The sequence below is a fragment of the Mycteria americana genome, chromosome 3, assembly GCF_035582795.1.
Source record: "Mycteria americana isolate JAX WOST 10 ecotype Jacksonville Zoo and Gardens chromosome 3, USCA_MyAme_1.0, whole genome shotgun sequence".
NCBI lineage: Eukaryota > Metazoa > Chordata > Aves > Ciconiiformes > Ciconiidae > Mycteria > Mycteria americana.
In genome coordinates, this window is record NC_134367.1 from 64831234 (window position 1) to 64846872 (window position 15639).

At 42.4% G+C, this 15639-nt stretch overlaps 1 protein-coding gene across 5 annotated transcripts in view; it reads left to right on the forward strand.

The window, feature by feature from the left end:
- The window catches only part of MYB (MYB proto-oncogene, transcription factor), a 28722-nt gene extending 13623 nt beyond the window's left edge, over positions 1-15099 (forward strand). For all 5 annotated transcript variants that reach the window (XM_075498789.1, XM_075498788.1, XM_075498787.1 and 2 more), the window contains 6 exons: positions 1379-1521; positions 1922-2036; positions 2123-2248; positions 2934-3044; positions 3684-3791; positions 13663-15099. In XM_075498789.1, coding sequence (XP_075354904.1) covers positions 1379-1521; positions 1922-2036; positions 2123-2248; positions 2934-3044; positions 3684-3791; positions 13663-13779 — 720 coding nt within the window. In that variant the 3' untranslated portion in view covers positions 13780-15099. The remainder of the gene's footprint in view (positions 1-1378; positions 1522-1921; positions 2037-2122; positions 2249-2933; positions 3045-3683; positions 3792-13662) is intronic.
- The last annotated feature ends 540 nt before the right edge of the window (positions 15100-15639 follow it).

Here is a 15639-nt window from a genome sequence, read left to right on the forward strand (position 1 = left end):
GGCTTGGGGTTTTTTTTTTATTTGGATCATTTTTGTAGGGGAATACGATTGCTTGCTTTGCTCTTGCTGTTAACTCCTTCAGCTACTAGAGTTTAACATTTCTGATCATTTGTAATACTTTCCATCTCTGTCCACTTACAGTATGATTCATTGACCTAGAAAACCCCAAACTGCATTTAAATAGCATTCAGGTTGTGAGACAAACTGACAACAACCAGAAAATTCAAATCATGGCTCGCCATCCTCAACCCGGGCCATGTGGGGTGGAACGGAATAGGAATGAGGAGGAAAATGGTCTGTTAAAATGGCCTGGCATGCACTTCCAAATTCCTGTCGATGGTTGCTTTGTTTCACAGCTGTAGCACTATTTAAAAGTGTTTTGGTTTTTTTGTTTGTCTGTTTGTGTTGGTTTTGCCTTGGTTTGGCTTTAGTCCTTGAAGTCAGAGAAACACTATTTCATGAAGGATAGTAAAAGATTGCATGTAATGATCTCCCACTCTATCTCCCATTACCTATTAGGTATTTTAATCATATATCATTTATCCAGTGAAATCCGTATTTTCTTACATGCCGTATTTTTATAAAGTGTATTTTAATCTAATGCAAGTTGAATCTAGAAGGTAATACGGTGAATCGTTGTCAGAATAAAGGATACCGCTATGCTCACAGATTTGTAGATACTAGAAATGGAAACAATTTTTTAGGTTACTAGGTAGAACTCATGCAAAAGCAATTTTCTCCAAACTAATACTGCCGCCTCCTTTTCGGTCAGATATTTCCATTCCAAAACACTCCACGCACCCATCACAGGTGGCAGTTTTCATTTTATGCTGTGAAAACAGAGCACTTTGTTTTGAGAGAGATGATAGGAAATTTATTTCCCTGTCATAAACACTTTATTTACTGCCTTAAAAGCACCTAGATTCCCTATATAAATCTTTGTGGAATTTAGCCCCATTTCCTGTGGGTTTATTCCTGAAACATCCCTTACTCATTTTCACCCAGTTCTTACTTGGGCACGCTGCTCTTAATATTAATTAAAATTTATTTGCAGAAAATCCAAATCAGGCTTTTAAGATGTGGCTCTTAAAGTGGTGGAGAGTGTTTCTCATTGGAACGGAGTGTCATTTTCTTTATAACTTCCCTCTCTAGAAATGCTCGTTTTGGCTTCCTGAGTGCTCGATCCAAACTGTTGAGTATTGTTTTGCCATGTAGTCAGGTACCCCATATTACACCTACCCGCATCTTAGGGTCAGGAGAACCACTTATGTCAATCAGAAGGAAATAATTTCTTTTTCTTTTGTTCAGTAACGTCAACTTAAGTAGTCAACGTTGTAATCTGAATGTTCCTGTTGATTTTTCCTTTCCCTACCTGCAGTTCTTAAACACCTCATCCAATCATGAAAACCTGAACCTGGACAACCCTGCTCTAACTTCCACGCCGGTGTGTGGCCATAAGATGGCTGTTACCACACCGTTCCACAGGGACCAGACTTTCAAAGCTCAGAAGGAAAATCATGTGTAAGTCTGTTATCATCTTGTCCTGTCAGATTCACAAGGGTTCATTTCTTCAGGTTTGCACGCAACCAAAGTGCTGGGTCACTGTATGCTTCCTCCAGAGTTGTTTGCTAACACATTCAGCTTTTTCTTGGTTTGGAGTAAAACTTCCACTTTATAACTGTGGAGGTAGGTTATTAATACAGAACAATCTTACATATAGACTCACCAGTTTTTTACATAAAGCCATTCCACCTTATCACAGTTAAACAGATGTTCTGCCAGAAAAGCAAAATAGGTTATAAGATTGCAGGAAAATATTTGTCCAAGTCTTGCAGAAGCCACTGCCTGTATGCACGTGCTTCTGTAAGGAGGTAGTATTTCCAAGCATGTTCGTTTAAAGTTTTTCTCCCTCTTTTTAAAGTTTCAGAACTCCAGCAATCAAGAGGTCGATATTAGAGAGCTCTCCAAGAACACCCACTCCATTCAAAAACGCACTTGCAGCTCAGGAAATCAAATATGGTCCTTTGAAGATGCTGGTAAGAAGGAAACAATGATAAAAGTTGCTTTGATATTAGTGCAGAAGGGTGTTCTGGGACTTGGATATAACGTTTCTTCCTTTCAGCCTCAAACTCCGACTCATCTTGTAGAAGATCTGCAGGACGTTATCAAGCAGGAGTCGGAGGAATCTGCAATAGTGGCTGGGCTACATGAAAGTGGACCCCCTTTGCTGAAGAAAATCAAACAAGAGGTAAATCTCAAACTTACCTGAGGCAATTTAATTCAGCACTCTTTGCTGAGAAACTTACACCAATACCTTTTCTGTTAAATAGCTGTGTCTGTTTTTCTTTCATGTGAGCCCCAAGATCTTAGTGTCGGTTCTATATAGTATACTAGGCATGCCTAATTCATCTCCCATTGATTTCCATAGAAGTCTTTCTGCTGTTTTCAGCAGGGGTTTGCTTGGGCCGTTCTAATGCAGTTTTCGTTTGAAACTTAAAAAGAAAAAAAAAATTAGGCAGGAATTTGGATTGAATCTTTCTAATATTGGTGAAAACTATAGAAGAACCCCACGGGGACCAAGCTCCATGGAGTGACTTAGAAACCTGAACAATTGAGGACATTGCATTATATTACTTTGTCACTAAAGTTCTAAAAATACATATATTCTCAATCCTTTCTAGGGGATTAAACTCCTGAATACTGACAGAGCGCTGAGTGCAAGTATTCAAAGTTTTATTAGGTGGGGATTTTTTTAAGATCCTTGAACTTTTTTCTTCTGCAAAGAGCAAGGGTGCTGTAAAAGACAGTACTGTAAACATGCATTATGCACAGCTGTGAAGAATATTTATTCAATTTATTAAGCATCTGAGAGATGAATCTCCTTCTGGTCAGTTAGGTACTGGTTTTTATCATGGTGCCTTTCCTGCTTTCAGGTGGAGTCTCCAACAGATAAAGCTGGAAATTTTTTTTGCTCGAATCACTGGGAAGGAGAAAACCTGAACACTCAGCTCTTTACACATGCGTCTACTATGGAAGATGTGCCAGTAAGTGAAAGTTTTCACACCACCAAATGATTTTTCTGTTTTACATCCCTGTTCAGTTCTTGAATGCAAGAGAGAAAATATTTTGTCTGACCTTCCTCACAAATAGGCATTATTCATTATTTCTGGATCATTTTCCTGTGTTAAGCATAAGAAGCAAAATCACATTCTTAATTAAATCACTGTAATGCCTATAGAAGGTAGCAGAAGTTGCAGTCGTTGTGCAGCCCTCAGTCTTTGTTATGAGCCTGCACTTGGAGGACGCCTGCACCTGTGTATAGAAATGACTAGGTCACAGAGTTAAAACTGGTAAAAGAAAGAGAGAATCTGTTTTGTTTTGTGCAAAGGAGACCTTGCATGAGCACATTTCCCTTTGCTTCGCCAGGACTATTCAATGTTACTGTTATTCTTGCACTTGGGAGTTTCAGTGGATGAAAAACCTTTGCATGTGACAATGCTTTTGCAAAGCCAAGTCCCAGGGACCCCAGGCTGAGGTCTGCTTGCAGGCTGAGTGCTCTGTCTGTGACTGTGCCCAGTGTTGCACCCTCTGCAGTCAGGCTGAATTTGCTTTTAATATGTTCGAATTCAGGTTGTTCTCTTGAGTTACTGAAAACTGGGTTTTTTTTTTCTTTTCCTGTTCAGAACCTTCTTACCAGCTCCATTTTAAAGATGCCTGTGTCTGAAGAGGATGGTAGTTTTCACAAAACATTTGCAGTACCTAGGAACAGGCCACTAGCTAGTCCTCTGCAGGTAACTATTCTTTGATAAAAATACCCTTTGTATATAAAAATACATCTATATATTGCTTTCTCACAGACTGATTTTAAGTTTTCAGTATGGAAGAATGAAACGTTCAGATGAACGTGGTTGAGGATCTCACTTTACGTGTGGAGCGTGAGGATGCAGAGGCTACAGCTGTGCCAGGAAGCTAAGCAGGGCAAAGCCCCATGTGTGGGGCATTGTAACTCAGCTGGCTCCAGTGTTAAATCGGTAGGATTGAGAATTAATGTGGGCCAGAGGCTTTTTGCTATAGACTTCTTGTAGGAGGCTCTGCTCTTTTTGAGAGCAGGAGAGTTGAGTGGTGTGAATGGTGGCCAGAACTTGTCACTGTCCTCGGGGCGAGAGCCAGAGACTCTGGCACTGCCTGGCTGGCTGGCACAGATGCAGTCAGCGTTGCCTGTCCAGCCAAGCGCCAGGATGGCCTTTCTCTGAGCACGGGCTGAGGTCACACCAGAAATATGGTTGTAAATGGGGGTCTGAAGGGGCCTTGTAACGCCTATGGCCAGTTGTACGTCTTGGGATCTCTGAACAGAATTAGTGTGACTGTTTTAATGTAAGCCAGATGCGAGGCTGGGTTTTACGTACTTATGCTTTTTCCAAGTGTAACAAACATATACATTTGCTGTCCTTCAAAATACAGCTGTTACGTAGGGCCTGATCCAAAGCCCACCAAAGTCGTTAGCAGACTCTTCATCAACTCTTGTGGACAGAAGTCATTCAGAGAACGAAACGCAGCCTAGATAATGATCAATTATCCTTCCACCACAGCCCGTATTTTTGAGGTAGATGAATAAGTGATTTTATATCCCTTCTCCACACGGGCGAATTGAGGGAAAGTGTCTCATTCCCCAGGGTGAGTCACTGTCAGAAAGGAAATTATAACTCCATAGTTCCTGACTTTCAGACAGATAGTCCACATGGCTAATCCTTTCTTTCCTCCCTCTTTCCAGAATTTACATTAGGGCTCATTTACAGTAGGAAGGAATGAAGAAAACCTGGTTTTGATTAAGTATCTCTAGCCGGGCATTCTAAAGTGAGACATTAAAATTTCACACATGTCCCCATTTAGCACAGTTTGCCATGGAGTAGGTTTGTATTTTGCACTGCAGAATCGTTTGATGAAAAGCAGCTTTGGAGAGCAGGGACTGTGTCTCCCCTCTGCATGGGGGTGTCCGTGGGGGCCAAAGATTCATACCCCCAATTGCTTATTTGCTCTTTTCTCATGAACCGTGTTTCTTAGCTGCACTGTGGTAGACGGCTAAAGAAGAGGGTTTGAAGATCCACTGCTCCTGCATTAGGGCAGTTACTTAGGGATTGAATTCAGACCATCTCATGGCATAGGAGCCCAGGGCTCCAGCTTTGCAGGGGGTTGCTGGAGCTCCCCGGCTGGCGTGTGGGAGGAGGCTGCTGGTCCCACTGCCTTGCCAGCATGCCGATGCCTGGCCGTGTCCCCCAGCCAAACTCCGGGCTCCTCCATAGGTTTAGGGCAACATTTTCAGGTAGCTCAACAGAGTATATTGTGGGTTGTCCTGTTAGTGGTAGTTGCCTGCGCTCTGCCTGTAATAAAAACGAAGCATCTGAGGTGCCTGTAAAATAGGATCTTTTGATCTTTGGCGTAAGTGTTATGTTTCCTGCTATCTAAAAATAATTTCTTTACAAGCTGCTGCAAATGAAAGGGCTTGTTTAACCTTCTCTCCTCACTCATGTGGATTTTGTTCAGGAAGTTTACACCAGTCAATTTGTGGGCCATTCTGGATCCCATTCTTCAGCCCTTGCTCAGGAAAAGCCCTTAATTTTGCATGTTAAAAGTGAGGTATTCTCATTGTTTGGATAAAGGTGACTTTCCCTTAAGTAGGAACTAAGTTAAAAATTAGTTCCCAACTCATCTCAGTGTTTAAAACGTGTTGAACTGAAAGAAAAAGCAGTTGTAAAAAGCCCCAAAATGAATACTTAGTATGCAGCTTCTTGGTGTACCGGTATGAAGGTAAAATTATTCTCTTTGCTGATGAAGAAACATGGAGTGTTTCAGCTGAAACGTAATCCTAAAAGAAGAATGAGGGTAGAGGCTTCTGTGTTGGTGGCACACACAGCTTTTTCAGAATGAAATACAGACTTTTATAACAATGCGGTCTTGTCTGCCGATCGCTGCGCTCTCTGAATTGCACTTAGTGTCATGGTTAAAAGGGAGAATCTGCTTCATCCCTGGTAGGACTTGCTTGGCCTCATGTCAGCGGGGGGTTTGGCCCCGTACAGCTCAGAAAGGACAGGCGGTCTGGCTCTCTTTCACGGCAGAAACTGCTGCTGCTCTGCCCTAATGCTTCTCCCCCTCCATCCCCGTGGAGCCAGACGTCTGTGATGAGGACACAGTGTGTCTAAAGGGTGCGAAGCAACTGAAAATGTTAGCGTTTGCGCTTGGTTTTGACTGGTAGCATTTTGTACGTGATCAGTTTTTAGCATGTTCTTGTTCTACGCTTTCTAGTTTATAATTTGGTATATCGCCCGCATACATGTACACACACACTGACACACACGCAAACACTGGACTAAATCCACTGATTCCATGCAGGCAGACATTAAACGCAAGGGAACTCATCTGGGTGAGATTTAATTGTGTCTGCATATGTTTACATTGCTGCTGTTAATATTTTGGGCCTGATCCAACTGTTCTTACTTAGGCATATTCTCATTGACTTCAGTCCAAGTAAGAATTATAGCACTCTCTGCACCTTGGGATGTGTGCATGGAGAGGGAAGAGAGAAAGAAAGAGCGTGCTAAACTTGCTTTTTTTTTATATGCTTGGTTCTTAAAATTCTGTTTTCTTTTAAATTTGAACTTACATAAGAAGGAGGTAGCATGTTTACCAGCCCGCAGTATTTTTCATTGCTTTAATAATTTGCAGTGTATTTACCTAACGAAAAAGCTATTTGGCTAGTAATAAGCTCACCAAAGTGCCTGATTAATTATTGTTTTGCTGTTAAATTCCACTGAAGGCAAGAGTAACAGATGTTCAAAGCAATCTCTTAAGGATATTTTTTACTGCATTTTGGACACACGACTGATCATATGCAACTTAGTAAATGGTAGTTACTGACCATTATCAGATAGCATGATATGATTCACCATCACTTAGGAGGAACAGCATGTTGTATCATTTGGCATATGAGGTCGGGTAGCTGCATGTAACTACACTGGGAAACGTGATGGTATCAGTGTTGCACTAGAGCAATGGGAGAAAAAGCCCTCATAGACCCAAGGTGAGTTTGGGCTTCATCCTCATTTGGTCCCCTGGTTAAGTCTCATTCGATGTAAAGGCAGCTGTGTGTAGGATCTTTCTGGTAAGGTATGAAGGTTCAGCCAGCTTTTTTATCCTGCATGGCAAATCTCACGGTTGTGCATTGGGAATTCTCTTACTGGCAGGAAGAGGAGATGTCTCACCAAACCCATGTGTTGCCTTGGGGTGGAATTACTCTTACACTCCATTGCATGGATCCCAAATACTTCTGCTTTATATTGGTGGAGTTAGTTACCACCTATATTTTTGCATCCTGTGTTTTTGTCACTCCAACAATACTTAGTTTCCCTGTAGGGAGTTTTTGGCCTCACTAGGAACTTTTCCAAGGGTTAAGATATTGGGATAACATATGAAGCCCTTATTGAGGCAAACTGATGATCCGTACTGAGCATTTGCTTGAACAGTGCCTCGTAAGAGGTTACGTAAAAACTGTGTTTCTGGTCCTTCCTGTGTAAAATTTATGTTTTATTTCACATAATGTTCTGTAGCAGTAGCAGTACATAGTGCAGACTATCCTAACATAGACATTTTAACAGATAGAAAAGTAGGCTAAATCATAGACCATCCACCTAACCCTGCAGGCTATCAAAAGACACCATGAAATGGAACCTTTTAAGAAAATAGCGCTGCTTTGATATCTTCTTCCCCCAGTAACAAAGGAAACAACACAAGGTAGAAGCCCTGCAAGCTAAAGAGAATGTTCTTCAACCTCTAGCTCCTGTCACTTTCCATTTTTTAACCACAGACTGACACATTTGAGCTCGAATTTCCTGACTTTCAGCGGTTTATGTAACCATTTTCTTTAAAGAGTAAGTTTAAAGGATTTTAAAACAGTTACTTGGTTAACCTTTTCAAGAGTGTGAGCTGTCATTAACCTTAATTTTCTCCATTTAAAAAGTGAAATGTGGAATTTCATTTGCAGCTGGTTGTCAGACAAAATGTATAGGCGAGGCAGCATGCTCTCCTGCAGCAGCAGACTTTCTCTGGTTTTCCTCCGTGGCTTTTTTGGGGCACGAAGATCCCGAAGTCTCATACTCTTCTTTGTTTAATCAAGGCAGAGCGGGAAGCATGCTGTGCTCAAGCCCCGGGAGGTTTAAGATTTGCCCAGCAAGGGAAGGTAGCCCTGCGGGCTTCCCTCACTTGTGTTGTCCCTTCTCTCACCAGTGGCTGATGTGTACAGGAGCTGTGCTTGGCACAGCTGAAGGAGCAAAAGGAGGTTCGAAGTTACAGGTCAGTCATTGCACGTTTTCCTCCCAGGGCAGCAGAATTTGGGTTGCAAAGAGATCAGGAGTTAAGCTGCCCCGAGCAGGCGATGGCCTCTCAGAAAGAAGAAAAGTGACAGCTTAACTATCAGCTGTTTGCAGCAATGTGTTCTGATCCATGAATAAAAAAAATTACTTAAGGACAAAACTAGTATGGGACGGAATATCCTAATATGAGTTGCAGGTGCTTAGCCCATTTCCCTATCTCTTGCATTAATCTTACTTGGAAAGCTCATACATCTCAAACAGGAGTCTTGTCTGAGGAAGGGCTTCAGGGTTAAGCTCTTAAAAGCGCCACCAAATAGCTCTTTCTAGCTCTGGTATCAGGCTTATAATAAAAGCTGAAAAGTTGGACCATCTTACTCTGTCACATTTAGCAAGCTATATTTCTGAGCAACTGGGGAAGCCCCAGAGCTTAGGAGAAGGCTGTCCCATGCCCCAGAGGAGAACTAGCAACATGAGCAGAAATAGCGATCTGCTTTAGGAAATGAAGTAGAGTTCATTTATGGTCACTTGAGTTTTTAATTAGTCTTTACTGCCTGATTTTGATAAGTAAAAGGGCTTCTCTTGGTTCTGCATCCTTACAGAACAGAAAGCCGTACTATTCTACATGATACGCATCATATTCTGCTAGGAAATTGCTTTGTTTAGGGCGTTGATTGTTTTACTGTTTCAGAAGGAGTACTGCATTTCTGTTGCAAGTCTTCTCTTCAGCAGCGTGTTCTGCAAATTATCCATACCGTGTAATCTAAGGGCAAACTGACAAGAAATCCAGCTTTTTGCTGTAGAGAAACATGATAAGATACCTTCTAATAGTCTGAACCTTCTAAATATTTTAAACATTTTGGCTTTTTTTGGTTTTAAATGCCAGCACAACTTGGCTAAATTAATGGGAATGTATGTAACCACCAATAACTTTGCTGGAGTTGCTGAAGATACCTGCCAGTGTAGCGGAGATTTAAAATCTGTCTTCTAACACAGTTCTTTGCCCAAAGATTTTTCCTACACTTCCATCAGTTTGGGAGCTCGGTACTGCAGGACTGCAGCAGCGTTTGGTTTTGGCATCCGCTCCTAACAGGCAAGGTGTTGTAATGCAGGAGCTTTCTTAAGCTATGCAGACAGCACGTGAAAAGGTGGTCCAGGCTCCGAGCGCAGAAGGACTAGTTCTATTAGAAAAGCACCTCTCCACAGTCTTTTCTTTCCTTACTCTGGTCTGTTTTCTCTAGATGGTCCAAGTTTTTATTTAAAGTGCTTTAACTGGATATCCCAGTTACAGCTTTGACAGTTTGTTTACAGTTCGCATCTGCCTGAGGGCAGTTGAAGGCACATTACAGGATAAGTGAGGTAGTTTTGCTGCCAGGAGAAGGATGTGCTGGTACGATTACTGAGGCTAAAAAAAAAAACGAGCCAGGGAGAATGTCATAGCTGGAATTGTACCATAGGTCTGTAATTTTATCCTATGGGAACTCATAGTAGTATACCTTCTTCTCCCCCACACTCCCTGTTTTAACTTAAAGAGAGAAAACTGCTGTGTGTGGAGGGGAAAAATACAGCTGGAAGCACTGGCTGAAAAGGCTTAAATTCCTTTAATTGACAGCAAAACTAAGAGTAGTCTCCCGCTCTTTGAGGCAATTAAAAAAAATATGTATATGGAATGAACTGTACTGCGGAAATCCCTTTCTTTCCCCACTGGCTAGGGATTTAGGTGCCAAAACGAACACCTCACTTAAATTCAGATGGCTGTATTGAAGTGGGATGAATCCACTGAATCAGTGAAAACATGCCCATCAATTTCGGTGTGTTTTGGGTCAGGCCTTTTGGCTTCTAGTTACAAAGCTTTTGTGTTTCCATCTGTTGATTTGCAGAGCTGGACCTTTAAATGTGATAGGGGAGATGCAATGAGCATTCTGCAAAAGGAGTGGTTGGACTTTGCTTTCTGTGCTGTTCTCCTGCATGCCTCTAGCTTTCTGCCCAGGTCTCTTCTCTCTTGATATGTTTGCTAAGCGCTGCTTTCTGCGGGCGGTGCTGGCGTGGAAGGAGGCGTTGTGCTTCTCCCTTTTTACTAAGTGCTCCCGTAGCTGTGTGTGCCCCGAGTCGGCAAGGTGCTCTGCCTGGGTCGTGGGACCCAGCGCTCCCTGCCAAGAAGGGAAGTAAAACTTCTCACGTCGGGATGACTTTCACACGTGCCTCCGGCACCGCGCTGCAGGGCTGGCAAGGCAAAGGCATTGTGCTTTGTTTTGTGCTGGCTGCTGAGAGCCAAGGCTTCAGACAGAAAATGTTTATTAAAAATACCCACTGTAAATGTTATCTGAGTTCCCCAGGATAGAATTGAAAGTTGTCTTAGTAAAAATACTGCTTCAGTAAATATACTGCTTTGGGTCAAATTCTGCTTTCGTTACTGGAGCAAAGCTCTCACCACCACTGCAGTCAGTGAGACTGCAAAGGCAGTCTCCTTTTATAAATTTGTCGTAAGAGGGAAAACAACAGTGTAATGTATTTCTGGGGAAATAATACAAGGGTCAAAACTCTCTGGGGAGATTGTCCCGCGCGGTCTCTATGGCAAAACTTGAGTAAGTTGTTTCAAGCGGGCTCGAGTCGGGGTCCAGCTGATCCCCTGCCGCTTGCTGTGTCTGCTGCCCCGTGCTCCCCGGGGCGCTGGGGCGGCCGAGCCCGGAGGGAGGGCAGAGGGTTACTGCCTGCCTGAGCGGCTGCTGCTGCGCTGACATCAGGTTAAACGAAGACCAGGCGTTCAGTGGAATGAGTGACATGTAGCAGCCTGCTGAGATGTTGGAGATATCAGCGTACAGATTTATTATTTTTTCTTTTCTAAGCACATGGCTGTTCATACAAAGAGCTCAGTGTAGACACTAACAATTAAGCCTAATTTATGAAATCGGGACACTCCTTGCCTGAAGTTACTTCTAGTTTTTAAAAATTGACGTACTGTGACAGATGGACTTTTTCTTACATGTTTTCAGTTATTTAGGGGACTGCTAAGTGAAAAGTGAGTTCTTTCTCACTGAAAAGTGAGATCCTTTTCTAGAGCAGTGCATTTGAGCTTTGGAAGGTCACGGGGAAATACCAGTTGGACACATATTTTTGTCCTTTGAAATGATGGATATTCTGGAACTACCAAGTGCTTTTGAGGTGTACAGACCAAATCTGACTTCTAAGTAAATCCCGTGGCGTTGTACCAGGCATTAATTTGGTCCCTGATGCACATACCTCTAAAATAACAGGGTAAAATATTCACAGGTGCCTGAGTCCCAGTGAGGATCAACAGGAGGCTGTAGGTTCCCAGCTGATGTAGGTGCCTTTGAAAAAGTTACCCTGGAAGCTCTTTAAGCAAAACATAAAAGAAGCTGTGGCATGTCGCATGCATGTCTGTGGCATGCAGAAAGTATGTCACACCTGCTTTTTGGCTGTGGTGCGTGCCCTAGGCTGAGCCACAGCACAAGGTACACAGCCAGCCCAGGCTGAACCACTCTAGAAAAGAGATGTATGGCATGTTTGTTCACTTGACAGATGCGGCTTTCCCACAAAAAGCTGCAGAAACGTAATGATTTGAGGCCTGACCTGGTTCTCCTTCACGCGGGGAACTCCCACTGAAGCTCAGCAGGAGCTTTGCCTGCAAAGAGGCGGCAGGAGCAGAGACAACATTTGGAACTTGTCCACAGAGAAGAGAAGGCCGAGTCTAGGGAAGCCCAGTAGAAGTTTACAGAGGACTAACATGCTTGCCCTCATCTTGGCCACGCTGCTTATTTATTCATTGGTTTTGTCCCTTTTAGACTGTAAGCCCTCTGAGGCAGGGAACCGTGTTCCCTGTGTTGGTACCAGTGCCCTGATTAGGGCATGTTATGAGAAATTATCTGTATTTCTTATGATGCCCAGCCTTTTACTATCCGTATGTCTCAGATAACACTGTTCACAGTCAGAAGAGCATTTTCTAAACATTTAGGCCAGAGAATAATCTAAGGATCCTCTTGCACAGTTAGCAACTAGAAGGAGCAGCATAAAGAGCCATGGGCATGCCGGGACAGTTCAGCTCTTAGCAGATGGTTTGCAGTCCACTAAATTATGCTTTGCTCAGTGTCCTAGGCGTTGAGAAGGCTTTGGCCATCTCGCTAAGCAATGTAGATCTTGAACTGCAAAGATGATCCTTTTTGAAAGCAGAGCAAAATAGAGAGGGGTTTCTCCTGACTTGTCTTAGTTGGTGGATCTTGGGCGCAGACCTTCTCAGTCTTCAACAGCACTGAGATCTCCTTGCTGGCAGGCAGCTTTCTGTTAAGCACAGTCGTGTGTGTTTTTGGAATGCAGGGTATTCATGCAACTAGCTCCATATAATAATAGAGTTTTTATTCAGGGCTTAGTGAGTATCTCGATGTGGAAAAGCAGACGCACTGAGTAAGTGAGAGAGTTCCATAGAAAAAAAAAATAAGTGTGTGTAAATGTGTGTGTATACTGGTAAATTCCAGGAGCTTTGAAATTTCATTACTGTTTCTAGCTCAAGGCAATGAGAAACATCTCACGTGTGTAGTGAGTAAATAAATACACTGTGCACAGCCCTCTGCAGATATGTTTATCTCACTTTAACATTATACTAAATGGTGCCTGTAACCTCCATAAATACCACAAGAAGTGAAATGGCTTACACAATAATTAAAATGCTGTTTCTGCTGAGGGTTGCCTCCCGCCCCCCCCCCCTTCTCCTTTGCCGGAGGAGCTCTGCTAAATGGGCACGTGCTAATCAGGACTTTTTGTTAGCTGTGGTCAGGCTGCCAAGATTGTCAGGTTCGTTTAGGGAACGCAGGGCAGAGCAGCTGTATTTCTAGAGTGAAGGTTCGGCAGGAATTTGTGCGTGGTGATAGCACTGAACATTTTAACTGTGGGCTTTAACCTGTCTGTGCCCTGTTGACTGTCAAGTCCACCTGCAAATAAATTCTCTTTTTAGACCTTTCACGGAAAGGAAAGATTAAAGGCAAGGCTATAGATATGGCCTCGTAGAGAAGACGCTGTTTGAGAGAGAAGTGGGGAGGTTTGGATCCTGGCTCTTGTGGTGTGCCCCTCTGCAGGTTGTCTGGTCTGCCCACCCCTCTGGTCGCTAACTGAGAAGTGGGGGTGATCTTTTTTTGCCTGTTGTGTGGAGATTTCAGTTTCTCTGGAGATGGGACAACATCCTACCGCGTGTTCATGCAGCACTTAATCGTGAGCGGGCCCAGCTTCGGCTGGGACTATGAATAAATCACATGACGTTCACCCCAAATCTCTCTGCCTGCTTCTAATTTAGCATCTGAACAACGCCTGGGAGTCAGCGTCCTGCGGGAAGATCGAGGATCAGATGGCCCTGACGGATCAGGCGCGCAAGTACATGGCCGCCTTCCCCACCCGGACTCTGGTGATGTGAAAGGGTCGACGGACAGAGAAGCATTATGGTTTTGAGAACACTTCACCTCCGCTGGGAAATTCCTGTTCCTCGGCATGAAAACTTTTCATGAATGGGAGAAGAGCCTATCTTTGTTGTGGTACAACAGTTGGGAGCAGCACAAAGTGCATTTAGTCACTCAGCATATATATTCTTGTTGGATTTCACCCAACTTAAGAGGATTTTTTTTTTTTTTAATAAATGATACTTGCCTAAATTATTAGGTATTAAGTTTGAATCAGTAATTAATGATCTTAAATGCAGACTTACAATAAAGGTAATTTTTTTGTACTTTTTGAGATCAAGCAGACCTAATACACCAGTATTGTTATTTCAGTGATGTGCTAGTCAGGGGTGGGGTTTTGTTTGTTTCTTTTTTTATTTTTTTTTAATAATAAAAGAGCAGGTACTCAAACAGATATATTTTAAATCACTGAACAAAATGCATTGGTGTAAAATACTGAAGTGAAAAGCATTACTACAAACGCTAGTCTGTGCAAAGGGGGAAAACTGATCAAGATTGTGAATGCTCAAACATCCATGCCTCTTGAAATACTCTCATTCTGTTATGGTTCTAGACCATTATACATTGTGTGTTTCTGTTTGGGGGGGTAATCAGCTTGCTTTAAAAAATATTACTGTATGAAACATAGATTTATGAGAAAAATTATATTTTTATTCAGTAATTTAATTTTGTAAATGCCAAATGAATACTGTGTTTTGCTGCTACAGACCTTAGTGTGTAGACACGCTGCTAGTGTAAAAGGAGCAGTAGAGCTTTATATGGAAAGAAAACAAATGTTGATGTTAGCTAATTGACTATGCACTAGCATTTCAGACCTTTTTATTTTAATTTTTTTTACATCATTTATATTTTTCCCCCTTTTTTTATAAGCAATATTTTTGAACACTGTTCCTGGGAGATTTTTTTTTTTTTTTTGTCTGGATGTGTTGTTTTGTTTCTCATTGGTTTGTAACAGCATGCATTGCACCTTCATATGTTTGGGAGAACACTGTCTTGTTCATGTTGTCTGTTTTGTTCCATGTCTAGCTAATTGTTCCCTAACTTGGGTCTTGTGTTCTGAATCAGGTTCTTAGAAATATATGGTTCTTCGTACTGCCATACCAAATCTTTATTGATATGGCGAAACACTGATTTTATTTTATTTTTTTATTGTTTGTTTTTTTTATAACAGCCTCTGACTTTGCTGCCTTAATAGCATTTGGTGCAGCTTCATCTGCACTTAATTTTTTATACGATAATGTACTGCCTTGTAGATAAATAAAGTGTGTTCTTTTTTACTTAAACCTGCATGGTCTCCTAATCTTGTTTGTCTTTAGTGTTTTGGCGGTGTTGTTACAGGCAACAATCAAGCCAAGAAGGTTTTTTCCAGCACACTTAGATAAGTAAGGAATAGAGTTTTGCACACCATAGGTAGCCTCAACGTCCTCGGTTCTCATTGATTGTTAAGGAAGTGGAAGGAGCACAGCACAGAACAGTAAGCATTTAGCATGTTGTGGACTCGAGGCACATCTCTAGTGACACCAAAGTCCAGGTCAGCTTCAGCCAGCGGGAGGCTTACTGCACCTTTTGTGCAAAGCTGCTGTTCTTCCAAAATACTGGGTAATTTATTTCTTCATCTAAGACCACCAGATCAGGAACGAGCTGAATAAGAGCAAAACATTCTGGAGTTCCTATACGGTAGAAGAGATTTTTTCATGCTTGTCTTAAGAAACCAGAGGTGAGAATATACTTTGAAACCTGGTGCGTTATGCTGCACAGCAAATAATTGGGCAGACCTGCAGAGCCTCATGCAGCATAAGCGCTGAGGACATTCAGCC